The sequence below is a fragment of the Chaetura pelagica genome, unplaced genomic scaffold (genome assembly GCF_000747805.2).
Source record: "Chaetura pelagica isolate M959 unplaced genomic scaffold, ChaPel_1.0 scaffold79, whole genome shotgun sequence".
NCBI classification, from domain to species: Eukaryota; Metazoa; Chordata; class Aves; order Apodiformes; family Apodidae; genus Chaetura; species Chaetura pelagica.
Genome location: NW_009969339.1, coordinates 5090702 through 5105056, shown reverse-complemented (window position 1 = coordinate 5105056; position 14355 = coordinate 5090702). Strand labels below are relative to the sequence as shown.

Sequence of the window (14355 nt, the reverse complement as noted above, 5' to 3'; positions counted from 1 at the left end):
ACATACATTCACATTTCCCAAATTCACCGAACCCTCTCTCCTGACAGCCTCGCTACTAATATTCATTAGAACATTTCTGAGAGTTGCAAAGTATTCAATCAGATAAGTGGGTAGTCAGTAAGTCTGTCTCTTGGCTATTATGCTTGGTACATTGGTCCTTTCCTGTAGACAGTACAGTGTGAAGGAATACAATGTGCTAACAAAGCAAAACGCCTGTAACCAGGATGGCATTTACATTCCTGGAAAAACAAATAATGCCATACTGCCTTCCTGTAAGAGCTTGGAGAAACTGGAACAGAAAGAAGTAAGCTTGGACTCTAGGAGAAACCATCCCTAGAACTGGCCTCTCCTAAGCTTGTCTTTTCTTGCAAGGACAGTGAGGCATAGAGGCCAAGGCCTTTCAGTATGCCTGAGCTCCAAATGATCATTACCAAAGCCAGCTGTGTTGTCCACATCATCCTAAAGATAAGTTCTCAATTGGACGAGTGTCTTCTTTCTACCTTTACACCTCTGCTGTAACTCCTGATAATTTTTTAGCAAGCCAAGGGTCAATGAAAGCAGAAAAACAACCTCTGCCATAGACCGTCCCATGGACACCACAGATCCTCCAGTCAAAGTTTTGCTGACAGATGGCATCAATGTATTTTCTGCGGGTCCCATGAAATAAAGATCGCTCATCCACAGCCTTCCCACCGTTGCTCTTCTGCATTTGTTCCTTCTGCCTGCAATAAGAAGCAGTATCTTTGCAGATTCAGGGTGGCTGTGCCCAGACAGGTTTCAGCCATACTAGCACTGAGACGATTTTACACAAAGAGTACATTCTGAAAATCCTTACGTCAAGGCCTAAACTTTGGGCATAAAGGGCATCTTGCTGTCTAGCTGTGTACAAACATGCTTATGTTATGCACAAATGCCTCCTAATATTCAATGAGGACAATTTTTTGTTTCATTCACAGCCTACTGGGAGAGGAATCCTAGAATAATTTTTTTGCTAAACACAGGAGCTCACATTAAGGCTTTCCCTCAGTGAGTTTTGCATTTAGTTTTGAAGGCTGTTTCAGTTTTGAACAGCTACAAACCAGTGTTTGTGCCAGATGTGATTAATTACCAGATTCAAGGCTTCAGTGGAAGGCAAGCTGCCATGGATACAGGCCTGGCAGAAGTCAGAACCACTTACTCAGGAGCAAGGATTCCTCCCACAGAGTTCATCTGACTGTTCTAAGCAATATGTTTTGACTGAGTTTTGGTTTTGTCAGTACCTCTTTATCTGCATCTTGATCCTGGCTAGGTATTTCAGTGGGGGAGTGGAAGCAGCTGCATGAATCTATCTAGCACACAGCTAACTGCAGAAACAACAAACTTACCAGAGCAGTATTTTACACATACCATTGATACAGTTCCCAAAGAGATGGGTTCTGAACTCTACAAATCCTTTTAATAACAGTTTTGGGCATTGTGCGTTGGAAGTCCACCTTAACTTTCTTGTATTCTTCAGAAGAACCATCGAGCTCAACCAGCTGTAAGGAAAAGATTAAAAAGCTACTCTAATATTTTTCTAAATAATAACAAAGACATTCCCCTACCTAGTGAACTACTCAGACCTTTAAAGTTTTTTCTGTGAAGCAGAGGTACAAGCAGCAAAAACACCCTTGGAAAAAGAGGCATATTAGGGATCCCCCCTCTGTAAAAGCAAGCTCTTACCCAGGGAACATTGACTCCTGGGGTTTAAGACATCCAGTTTGCTCTATCACAGGACATGAAAGGAGCTGCATGCTGTTGTGCAGCCATGCAACCCCTTTTAATATTTGGGCCAAGATACATTTGCATGCAGATATCAAACAGTACCTAAATACATAGAAGAGATGAGCACATAATAAAAAAGAATGGACAATCTATGTGTCAGCAAATCAAAGAGTATCTCTGACACTCACACTTTCTTTTTAAATCTCTATAGTTTAGTCTCCCTAGAGCCAGTAAAAACAAACTACATTGCCTGTTATGTGTTTAAATAAATCTAGAAGATTTTATTCAATCATTTTAGGGGAGAGCAGGGACACCCTGCCAAAAATCAGTTCTTTACATGGGAATCCTGAAAGCAAGCAAAGTTTTCCCTAGGAATAGCAAGAATGTCAACATTAGCCTTCCTTATTTTTTTATTACAATTTCTTGAGGATTTGCATTTTGCAAGTTAGTAATTTTTAAGCGTCATATAAGAAGATCATTTCTGTAGGTCCTTTTACTACAGCTGGCAGAGGTGGTGGTGGAGACAGGCAGGAAGTCAGCAAAGGTAAACCATGCAGGTATTAAATGGGTGTGTTACAAAGGTAAATAAGTTCAGTCCACTGGAGTTATGAGACATTTTAATAAATAATCCTAGCCTGAATTCTGCTGTTTTCATCAATACTCCATAGACGTATTACAGTCTACTTATACACAGCTCAGGGAATGGCTACCCTGAAGTTAAGAGGCACAATATATCTCTGATGCTTCAGCACATGTTGGACTTGAAAGCTATGCATCTCATGCACCAGTAACAACATTGCTAATACAGGCAAAATTGACAAACAAAGGGTTAAACAGTAGCAGCAAAAAGTCAAAGTTGCTGTGGCTATATTGCCACCATATGTTAGTTTAAATTTGGGTCTAGTTTCACCTCTAGGTCTGCCCAGTGTGATATCAGACTCAAACCTACCCATATCTCTGCACTAAATTGCATAAGAAACACTGAACTTCTGATGTAACAAACCTGCACGCAACAAAACTGATGCAGAGAGAAAACAAAAAGCTCCAAACCTTGTATCCCACATCAGGCAGGGCAGATTTGTCCCAATGAGCTGGAATGCCCTTCAACTCTTCTGTGTATTTAAAGCCCCTGTACATTAAAAGAAGTTACAAATAGGTAATTAAAATAAAACTAATCCCTACATTTTATGTACATATGATACTAAACATTTTTTCAAAGTTTAGGGAGAATATGGGCAACTAAGCATATTCAGAAATACTTCACAATTGTCTTTTCAATTCAGCACATGAAAATTATGTCAAATCTTATAGCAGTAAAGCAAGATTCCAAATGAGAAAAAAATTAGATATATGCTGAACTAAAAATGAGAGTAGTTCTCTTAGTTGCAGAGAGTTGAAGGTATATATAAAAGCCCTGCTATATTTGGATAGATAAATAAAAATGCATCGAGTATCAGATCAGTATGACAGAAACAGAACAGATACAGTGCTCCTCTCTACTTCCACCCCAATTTTAGTTGGGGTGTTTAGCTGTTCAATTCTATGCTGTTTAAGCAAGCACTGTGTGCTGCAAGGAAATGCATAAAACAAGTTGGCTGTTACATGCAAATATATAAAACTTCTCCCCTTGCAGACTCCCACCTTTTGTTTCACCTGTAACAACTACTATTTTCCTCTCAGCTTGTCTGGTTTTCTCAAAATAACTGTTTCTAAACTTGTACTTAGCTTTGAAAATTACTGACCTCAGATATCAGAAAGGCCCAAGGATGCATAAATATTATTGCTTCCATCTGTATCAGCTGCTCTAATAAGATAGCTCCCTCTAATCAACAACTCCCTACAACACTGCTACCTGTTGAATTCTTTTCTATGCTTCCACACTTTCTGTGGTGAAGCCCAAGCTTCCTTCACTCCAAGGCTCCTGGGTTGCCTGGAAACTGTTGGCCAGGCTGCAATACTGCCCTGGCTAGATGTTGTAGGAAAGGTATGTCCCTTCCCCTCCCAATTTCTTAAGTAGCCTTAGCAGCTACTCCTTTACCTTATTTACACCTTTGGAAGACACTGCATTCACAATGTACTAAATGCACCACCTGAAGAAGAACAGCTGCAGTTTACCTTGCTCTTGACTTTTCTACCTCCGCCTTAGAGACAAATTTAGGTCTCCTGCAAATCGGTCTCTCTGTTCTGTAGCGAAGGTTCTTCTGAAACATGTCTGGAGAGGGGGAAGAAACAAACCAAAAAAACCTGAACAACCAGAAAGATGTTTTAGAAAGCCTTCACACTGCAGCAAAACTTGCCACTAAGTTTTGTCAAAAATGTTGACAAAAAGGCACTGAGGTGTTTTTTTCTTCAACACAAAGGGAAGTCAGAGAAGGAAGTGGAACCCACAGTCTATGAAGGATTTCAGTTTCAGTTTTCCTCTTAGCTTTAGGAGTGACAGACACTGATAGCTAGTTCCTCGTCATTGTTCCATCAGCCACACTTAACCAAAAATGATCAGAGTAAAATAAGTATCTACTTTTGCTCTGTAGATTGCATCCCCTCCTCCTCAATTTGCAATCAAGATACTGCTTTCCTACATGTAGTTGTAGATTTCAAACCTTACAAACACAAGCTAACAGCTATTGCAACTGTTTTATTGACCACCAACAGAGACAAGTCCCAGCAACCCAAATTTTAGAGACATTTGTTCCGGATCTTGGAACTTCACATCATACCAAGAGTCAGCGACTAAGAGTCAGAAGCAGCCGGCAGAATGAGGCCTTATCTTCAGAGAGAGACACACAGGAAGAAAACAAACAAATGAGAACTTGTTGGCACGACCAAACCTAGAAACTAAATTTTTGGAAGACATCTACAATCCATATGTTTGCTTAAGTTACTAAAAAAGCCCAGACCTTAGAAAAGAAACCAATTTACTGTGCAATTTTCCCTTCTAAGCCAGAGAAGATTCCTCAGGCTATAGAGAAGATTACAACATTGCTTTCAATTGAATCACAAACAGCGTATTATATGCCCTTCCAGCTCAGTTTTTTTTCAAGGCAGAGTAAGAAAGGAATGGAGAGCTGGATCAAAGGCAACTACAGCAAAATGACAGTCTGGGCAGGCTGATTCCCATCACCACAGTTCCCTGTAATTTTTGAAAAGGGTATCTGGAGAGGCAACAGCTCAGAGAGGACAATGCCATCACTAGTGGCTTAAATTTCCTGAATTCTTAGGAAACACATGCTCCTACTTTGACATAGTCAAGGTATTTCGTCAGCCTTTCCAGACAGGCAGAGCTATGGAAACCAAACAGAAACATAAATCTGGCAATGCCAAGGATTGTACAGACCCTACACCTGGCCCAATTATTAATTTTTCTGCAAGTCAGTAATTAAAGACCAGAGGTTGGCTTGCCAAGTAATTCAAAAGTTTCTCACCATTCATGTTGGTGCTAGCATCATTGGCAATGTCACAGTTTTACTTGCTGACAGATATTTTGAAACCCAGCACAAGAACTTCTCAAAAGTAAAAGGTGTGGAGGAACAGGAATGTCACTTATGTGAACAGTACTTATCCTGAGAACTTAAGACAGAAACTGTCTCTTTAAGCATTGTAGTACAAAGTTCAAATTTCTCTCTCCTATCTTGTGCAGCAACACAGTTTAAAACCACAAAAGACCTGGAAGGAAAACACCAAAGCAAACGGAACTTACCTTCAAAACTGAGTTCATATTCATGTCTTCCAGCTTTGAAGTTCAGCTTTGAAGAAGCTTTGGCTGTATAAGCTTTCTCCAGGTCATTGCTGGAGACAGTGGCAGCTGCATGATAATCATCCTGTCAGGCCAAAACCAGAGAAATATTTTCTTGGTCTGGTATATAAAAGCAAGTTTAAAAACCAACAACTGTCATATGGTATGGTGGTTGCAGTATGTATCAGACAAAACCTATGTATTAAGTAGCTGAAACTGCCCCTCAAACAAAGCAAGACATGTTACAAAGTCCAAATTTCGAATGCAAAGTGCTCACTGGGAACAATACTGCTGAGAACACACACTCACCAACTAGACCTTAGCAAAGATGCACAAAGTACTACAGGAACCTCAGAAAGGAAGGTTTAGCCAGGAGCAATGAGATGAATGTATTCATGTGATCCTATCTGACATGACTCACTGAAGAATTCCCTATCAGTAGTATTTGTGACTCATGAGTGAGCACTCCCCTACCTGAACCAATTAAATTCCCAGGGAAAAGATCTCACAAAGCCTCTAAAGTCCATCTGTACAGTATGAGTGAGAGAGAGGGCAACAAAAGAGGGGGAGGATATGAACACTGTGCACTTTTCAGTAGTTCTGCACTTTTAACACAAAGTTGAAATTCTCCCCATTTCTCCAGACTTACTTGTTTTCCATACTCCTGCCACAGGTCACATTCATCTTTCCAGTACCAGATCCATTCTGTTGTAAGAATGAAATGAGGGGGCTTGGTCACAGAGGAGGCTGTAGAAAGACGTCTCACCTTTGCAAATCCACACAACATTCTCTTAAAACAGATATGTGGCAAGACAGAGCCACTTTCTGTAACACCGTTACTAAATCTATAAAAAAAACACAACAAAAACCAAAAATAAAGGAGAAAACCAATCAAAACTGTGAAGCTTTACTCATAGGTTCAGAAGCTCACCATAAATTTGCAAATTAAGCCACCATCACTCAAAAAGCAGAACACAAAACTGCAGTTTCCACAACAATCCCAGCTCTGTCTCGCATTTGTACTTATTCTGCATTTACAGTACTATATCTCACATCAGTTCCATTGGCAGTAACCTGTACATCAGTGAGTTACATAAGATTAACAGAAACAGTGGAAAATCTACACTGCCTTCTTCTTGCTAATCAAGTATACTCTAAACAGAACACTGTCACAACTTAAGCAAGGCTTCAAAGAGCCTCTAGCATAACCTAAGAGGGCTAGGTACACTCCAGCATGGGACACAGCATACTGGTATAAGTCCTTCCAAGACACTCTTTGCACGACACAAACAATTCCAAATTCTTAAAGGCATTTCCATATTCTTAATTTTCTGTGTACCCAAGTGTATCTCTCTTTCCAAGTACATAAGATGTTCTACCAGTTCCACAATATGAACTGGGGGAAAGGGAGATGGGAGAGACAACTCTCATGCTACCTTTCCATTCTCCTGCTCAAAAGGTGACAGAGAAGGTTACTTCTAATTGTCAGCTCAAGCTGTGTATTGACAAGGTCTAACCAAAGACAGGCTCCCGCAAGTACTTGTGATAAAATCACCATTCTCTGCAATGTCTTAGTCACCCTTAATGAGTATTATGACTTCCTAAAATAGCAGCAGTAGGAAGTATTTATACATTTTTCCCAGCAAAGAGTGCTAGAGTTTACAGGTCAGGCACATAAAATAACTGTGGTGGATTGACCCTGGCCAGCAACCAAGTACCCACACAGCTGCTTGCTCACTCCCCCTCCCTTGCATGACATGGTAGAAAATTCAAAGGGCAAAAGCAAGAGCTGTGGATCAATATAAAGGGCTTCAATAAGTGAAAAAAGGGGGGGCTAAGGGGTGGTAAATGAACAAACACATAGATAAATAAAACAAAGCAAATTGATCACCACTTCCCCATGTAGTCTACTGCACAGCCAGTCTCCAGCCAGCAGCCAGACTACTCAGTGCAGAGGAGCAGGACAGAGTGAGATTAAGAGAAAGCCTTGACTCTTGGATAAGCACTGCTCAGCAACACCTAAAACACTGGTGTATTATCAGCACTGTTTAGTCACAAATCCAGAACACAGTGCTATGGGCTGCTAATAACAATGTTAACTCCATCTTAGCCAAACTCAGGATGGCAACCCAAGAGGGTTTTCCAGGCATAAGGAACTGTCACGGTTTAGACAGCTGTTCTGTCACCAGACCCCACCCAGGAGGGGGAATCAGGTAAACAAAAGGAGACCTGCAGGTTGAAGTGAAAACAGATTTAATAGAATAATAATAATGAACTAATATTAACCCCAATATTAAGACAAGACACAAAGTTATGATACTCAGCTTCAGACAGTAGTAACAAGCTGTGTGCTCCCAGCAGTGAATGCCGAACGCCCAACCCTACCAGCACAACAGCTCCAGCCAGAATGTGATGGTCACAGCAAGGCAAGGAGGAGGCCTCAGGCGCAGGACATCAGACAAGATGGACAGGACCCTCTCAGGAAGGCAGCCATGGTAGAAGAAAAAACATTCCCCAAACTTCCCAATATACAGGCAGGGTGATATTTATGATATGGAATATTAGTGGGCCAACCTAGGTCAGCTGCCTGGGACTTCACACCTCCCAGCCCACTGCACCTGCATGGTTCAAAACTGCCTTTGACCTTGGTCACTACGGAAACCTGCAAACCAGAGCTGGGTATAAAAGAAAACATCACATCTTATTTCTTTTGTTCCCACAGAATTGGATTCTGCAGTCTCTCAAAAACTACAGTTTCTCTGAACAGAAAAAAAAATATTTTAAAATTCTGTCCCAGCAAAACCAGGACAGTAAGTTACAATGGATCAGGTCTCCAGCAACAGTAGATCAGCAAAGTTAGGTCAGCAGAAGAATACAGAATGGAGCTACTTACACAATAACTGCAATAGAATTGTAGCAATTTATAGCCACTAAGGCCCTAGTCCAATATAGCAAGCTCCAAACATTATTAAATTTTATAAGTTTATACCTGGTGTTATTTGGATCACAATATGCTTTTTCTATTTCTTCCATATTCTTCAAGTCCTTCCAGGTATCACCCTCCAAGATCTGCCATCTATATGGCAAGTGAAAATGACTTCTGATACACTTGTCTATAAAAGTTTAAAAATAAAAAAGTAAAAGATGTATTATTTTTACAGGCTATGAGAAAAAAGGCCAACATTTCAGGGCTGTACACCTTGCTGGTGAAAGTATCAAATGCATAGCTATGAGAAGTGTTCACAGGGAATCATTACAAGTAGTTCAGAATTTTTCAGCACAAGCAAGCAAAACTTAAAATTGTGGAATTTCAGTTTCTGTACCTATTGGATTCTCTTTGTACATCAATATGACTAGCAGGAGCTCAGTGGTGAAGGACCATTCTGTCTTCTCAGTTTCAGAGACAAAAATTTTTAATGAATCTACATCACAAGCTCATCCAAGGCTGATTTCATACACAAAATAACAATGTAGATTCAAGTATCTATGCTTAACCACTTCGTATCAAAGAGGTATTACTGAGGGAAAAAAACAACAACACAACAATGCTTAGTTTTAGGATAGGAGGTAGGCTAGTTAATTTAGAGACTTGAAGAAATCTCTAAGGGTCCAGGCCTCACCAGAAACAAGAGTAGTGGTAGTCACGGCCCAGGTATCACAATTGTTATGCAGAAATAATTTGAAGAGTCAGTATGAAGTCACTCCTCAACAGGAGTGAAGACCACATCACCAGTAGAGGTGCATAAATTTGAGGCAAGCCTTCATAGTACAACAACAGGCAACTTAACTACAGGGAAAGTCAAGGAGACTATACCACACTTTTCATATACAAAGGTGTGCAGTACATCAGGGAGCTACTGCAGATCGAGAAGATCAAGAAGGAAAACAAAATGACAAAAGGACCAGAAAAAAGCTGGAACAGCAGCCTTTTTTCCTGGACAAGTTGGAACATTCTGAAAGGCAGAGAGTTCAGATAGATGGAACAGAAGTGCTAGAAGAAACAAGAAAAAATGTAGAATTAAGTTTTTTGTAGCTATTTCAAAATCGGATTCTTATCATTCTGCAACCCCTTAGGTGAACACTGGTACAGTAGCCAATCCATAACACAGGTATTATATATTTCAAAGTAAAATAAAATAGCTTCTTTGTTTGGTATACCAAGTATGTCAAATACACTTTTCTACAAGCACTCAAGATTACAAGATTTAACTAAAGATAAACATAAGCTGTAAAGTTTCCCCTTTCTGCAAAAGATGTCTGTCACTTTTTCTTTATGAGGAAAGGAAAATAAACTGGACCTGCTGCAGTCATAACCTACCTTTAAAACCACAACTTCTGTACAGATGATATAAACAGATCTGTTCCAATTCATCACCATTTGTAGTTGAGGACTCTTGGTTAGAGCTGTGTTTTCTCTCTGGAGGGGGGAATTATAAGTCTTATTAATACCCTTTGTTTCAACAAGGCCACTTTAAAGTGCACCTATGGAAGAAAAGTATTTATAACTATGTAACTGCATTCGTTGGCTCCAGAAAGACACTGAAGTCTTTGATAACCTTGTATATTCAGAAGTCCTATTCCTTTCTGAATTTCACTTTCTTGCAACTGCTAAATTCCCCAGATACAGTTTTTAGCTATCATTACAAAATAACAATAATATTTACATTTCTAGATGAATTTAAGTTAATCACATTGTCTTTGTTCAGTCAGATGTTCTATCACCCAATATGAACTCTACCCAATGGAGAAGGGGAACTGGGAAAAGGAAAGGAGAGCCATGGGTTGAAGTGGAAACAGATTAAATAAACGAATATTAATACCAATATTAATATCAAATACACAAAATTATACTCAGCCCATATAGTGGTTGCAAGCTGAATGCTCCCAGCAGTGGATGTGAGATGTTATCGCACTACAGCCCCGGCGAAAGCACGACAGTCACAGCAAAAAGAACAGGCCTCAGGAGAAGAACAACAGGCACAATCCTCCAGGGATGGCAACCATTGAGGAAAGAGACTCATCCCCAGCAAGCTTTCCAATATATAGTCAGCATGACGTTTATGTTATGGAGCACTTCTGTTGGCCAGCTTGGGTCAGCTGCCCTGGCTTTCACTCCTCCTAGCTTTAGCACCCAGTTAACTCCAAACTGCTAAAGACCTTGATCACTGTGGAAACCTGCATACCACGGCTGGCCACAAACTAAAACAAAGTGTCTTATCAACTTTGTTCCCACCAAAAGGGGTGCTACAGTCTTCTCAAAAATGCATCTTTCCTGAATAAGAAATCAATCCTATGACCCTATCCCAGTGAAATCAGGACACATGCCTTCCACGAAGCTGGTTGCATGGGCATCTATAAAATCAGAAGTATCAAAATCTGATACTTCTGTAAATTAAAACATACCTAAGGAGACAAAGAAAGGATGAAGGAACTGCAGAGATAACAGCAGGAGTGAACATACTCATTTGGGTTTCCATTTTGTTAGCCTTTTCTGTCCTGCTAAATTATACTTAACTTCCAATTAAAAAAAAAATTCAAAAGAAAAGAACAAACAAAATACTACATCTCTGAGAAGTAACTAGGATAAGTGCTGTGAGTTCTTGTGCTAGACAGTCACTACATTAAAGAAAAACTGGATAGTTTATAATCACTCAAGTAAATGCCAACCCTGTCCCTAAACAGTTGTCTGCCCTTATTTAAGTTTTTTATCAAGAAAAAATTATATATCTATCTCCCTCTTTCCAGTTCCTGTTATGCTCTTCCAAACCCAAATTAAAATTTTTATAAACACCAAGCACTTTATTTCTCAGGAACTCATAATGTCTTGAAATCTACTTCACTTGTCAAGACATAAACCTCTGTCAAGGAAATACGTGCTAGGTCCCTCCTAAAAGCCACATCAAGATATTAATTCAATTTTATTTTTCTTAATGATATCTGTGAGAATGTTACATTCACTACAGTGACTCTTCCTTTGATGTTTTCAAAAGATTATATAATTTACCTTTGCATGGTGAAGACTTGTTGGCATTTTCTATGTCATCCATGTTTCCGTTGCCATTTTTTATGTCATACATATTCCTATAAATGGATGGCAGTTTCCCAATAATGTCTGAGCTCATTCCCTGTTTCTCCAGTTTCTCATAACATTCTGAGTTTAATAAGTCATGGGACCGCTTGCAGCTGCTGCCAAATCTGCACTGTCCCTGCAAAAAGTACTGGCAAATATGCAGTTTGGTGCAGATCTTTTTATAGGTACAAGATCCATAATGTCCATCACCTTTGTTATAATACAAGCAGACCTTGGGTAGAGAAAAAAATAAGTAAAATTAAAGTACAATGTGTTCACGTAGACTGTTTGAATTAGCAATTTTTAAATTTCTACAGCTATGCATTTACATTTGCATTTAAGAGACTTATATAAGTTTCTTCTTTCTTGTTGTTTTCCAAATGTTTACTTAATAGTTTCTCCCTTTCACTGCTAATGTGTAGAAAGATCTTTCAACTGACCCTACTATCACCTTACAGACATTCTTAAGCAGATGTGACTCTAAGTCACATAAATGTAGGACAGTGGATTTTATTGTGTGACTACCCAAACTCTTTGGATTTCTAGTTTTGGAATAGTGAACTTTTTTGAGCTGAATTTGATGGTAAGAAGTACTGTATCTGGCTGGGATGAAGTTAACTTTCCTCATAGCAGACTGTACAGTGCTATGTTTTGGATTTGTGACCAAAACAGTGTTGATAACACACCAATGTTTTGGTTAATGCTAAGCAGAGATTGCACAGTGTCAAGGCTTCTGCTTTTCTCCATTCTGCTCCTGCCATCCCGGGTAGGCTGGGACTGGGGAAGAAACTGAGTGAGGACACAGCTGGGACTGCTCGTCTAAACTGGCCAAAAGGATATTCCATGCCATATAATGTCATGCTCTAAAATGAAATACAAACATAATAAGAATGGGTAGGGAGGCAGAGGTGGGTCCTTCTTACAAGGTGGCCCTAGCTCAGGGACTTGCTGGGCATCGGTCTGCTTGTGGGAGTCAGTACCCAACTTCATTGCAAAACTTCCTTTCTCCCTTTTCCTCCACTTGCTAAACTGCTTTTATCTCCACCCGCAAGTTTTGTTACTTTTGTTCCTGTTTTCTGTCACCTGTCCTGCTGGGGGCTGGGAAGATGGGAGTGAGCTGAGGGGCTGTTCAAATGTTTACCTGCCAGCTAGGGTCAACCCACCATAGATGGTGCAGATTTGAAGTTTTGGATTAGCATTATGCTAACTAAACTGACACCTAATATCCCCCGGCAGTACCAAGCCTCTTCCACTTTGTGATGTTTAATGAAACACAAGGCTAAGAAACTGGGCTGGGTTTGTGTGGCCAGGCTTTGGTAGCCAGGGAGGGCCTACAGGGGTGAATCCTGTGAGCAGCTGCTGGAGGCTTCCTTGGTTCCACGCCAGACCCACCTCTGTCCAAGGCCAAGCCCATCAGCAAGGGTGATAGCACCTCTGTGGTTAACATAATAAGAAGGGGAGAAGGAAACTACTAAAAGACCTGCAGGGAAGAGGAGAAGGGGAGGCGAGAGCAATACATACACTAAGGTCAGTGAGGAAGGAGGGGGAGGAGAGGCAGATTCCCCTGCCGTCCGTGGCAAGGCAGCAGGCTGTCTCCTTGTAACCCATGGAGGATCATAACAGATCAGATGTGGACATGCAGTCTTTGGAGAACCCCATGCCAGGGGAGGTGGCTGCCCCAAAGAAGGCTGTGATTCTGTGGGAGGTCTATGCTGGAAAAGTGTGTTCCTGAAGGACTGCACTTCATGGGAGGGACTCATGTCAGAGGAGTTAGTGAAGGACTCTCCTGTGGGAGGGACCCCACACTGGAGAAGGGGAACAGTGAGGAGCCCTCCCCCTGAGGAGGAAGAATTGGCATAAAACCTGTGACGAACTGACCACAAACCCCATTCACTGTCCCCCTGCATCCTGAGGGGGAAGAGGAGATAGAGATTTGAGGAGCAAAGTAATTTGGGCCTGGGAAGAGAGAATGGATGGGAGCAAAGTGTTGGGATCTGTCAAGATCTGGTTTTGTTTCTCACTGTCCTGCTCTGATTTGACTGGTGACAAATTGAACTGCTTTTATTCCCTCCAGCTGAGTCTGTTTTGCCCATGATCATAACTGGTGAGGGAATGAACCTTTCCTTTTCCTTGTCCTGACTCCCAAGAGCTTTTCATTGCAGTTTCTCCTCCCCATCCCACAGTGGGGGCAGGAGTGAGCGAGCAGGCCCGTGGTTCTTTGCTGCCAGCTGGGCCCAAATCCTGACAGAAACTGTCACCATCCTACTCACCTCTGGTAAGAGGGAAGTGTCATTTTGAAGCAGAAGCTGGCGAAGTTCATCACTGTTAAAACTCTCAAGTCCATATGGTTGTAAAACGCTGAAATTGTGGCTTGAGTAGAAATCATGAGAAAACCTGCATCCTTTCCTACAAATTCAGAAACAAGATGGGTGTAAGAGGCTAGCACTATTTTATTACCCCAACCATATTACACTGAACAGTTTAAAAAGCACACCAAATCAGCTAATTTCAGAAAAAAAAACCCGTAGCGCTCATTTATAAAGTAATTATGTGACTTGCTAACAGGTTACATGATTACTCAGGATAACTGCCACACTATTCCCGACTTACAGCCACCAGGACACGAGTGCTGCCTGACAACACCGGCATTTCTGACCCGCAGCCCACAGCCACGCGTCGGGAAGACCCCAAAACCCCAGCAGAAGCAGGTTCCCCCCCCGCCTCACCCATCACCGAGCTCTCGGGTCTGTCTGCGGGCTGGAGGGGGAGGCGGGGGGCAAAGCTTTCCCCTCACACGGGCACAGCGCGG

The 14355-nt window shown here is 41.1% G+C and overlaps 1 protein-coding gene across 1 annotated transcript in view; it reads right to left on the bottom strand.

Annotated features, from left to right (window-relative positions):
* LOC104396088 (poly [ADP-ribose] polymerase 12-like) overlaps nucleotides 1-14355 on the bottom strand; it is a 24707-nt gene that overhangs the window by 613 nt on the left and 9739 nt on the right. The window contains exons 2-11 of the mRNA XM_010005870.1: nucleotides 13817-13952; nucleotides 11481-11778; nucleotides 9795-9893; nucleotides 8466-8589; nucleotides 6126-6321; nucleotides 5441-5561; nucleotides 3859-3955; nucleotides 2794-2872; nucleotides 1387-1517; nucleotides 571-722 (exon numbers count right to left, since the gene is read on the bottom strand). Of these exons, the coding sequence (XP_010004172.1) occupies nucleotides 571-722; nucleotides 1387-1517; nucleotides 2794-2872; nucleotides 3859-3955; nucleotides 5441-5561; nucleotides 6126-6321; nucleotides 8466-8589; nucleotides 9795-9893; nucleotides 11481-11778; nucleotides 13817-13952 (1433 nt within the window). The remainder of the gene's footprint in view (nucleotides 1-570; nucleotides 723-1386; nucleotides 1518-2793; nucleotides 2873-3858; nucleotides 3956-5440; nucleotides 5562-6125; nucleotides 6322-8465; nucleotides 8590-9794; nucleotides 9894-11480; nucleotides 11779-13816; nucleotides 13953-14355) is intronic.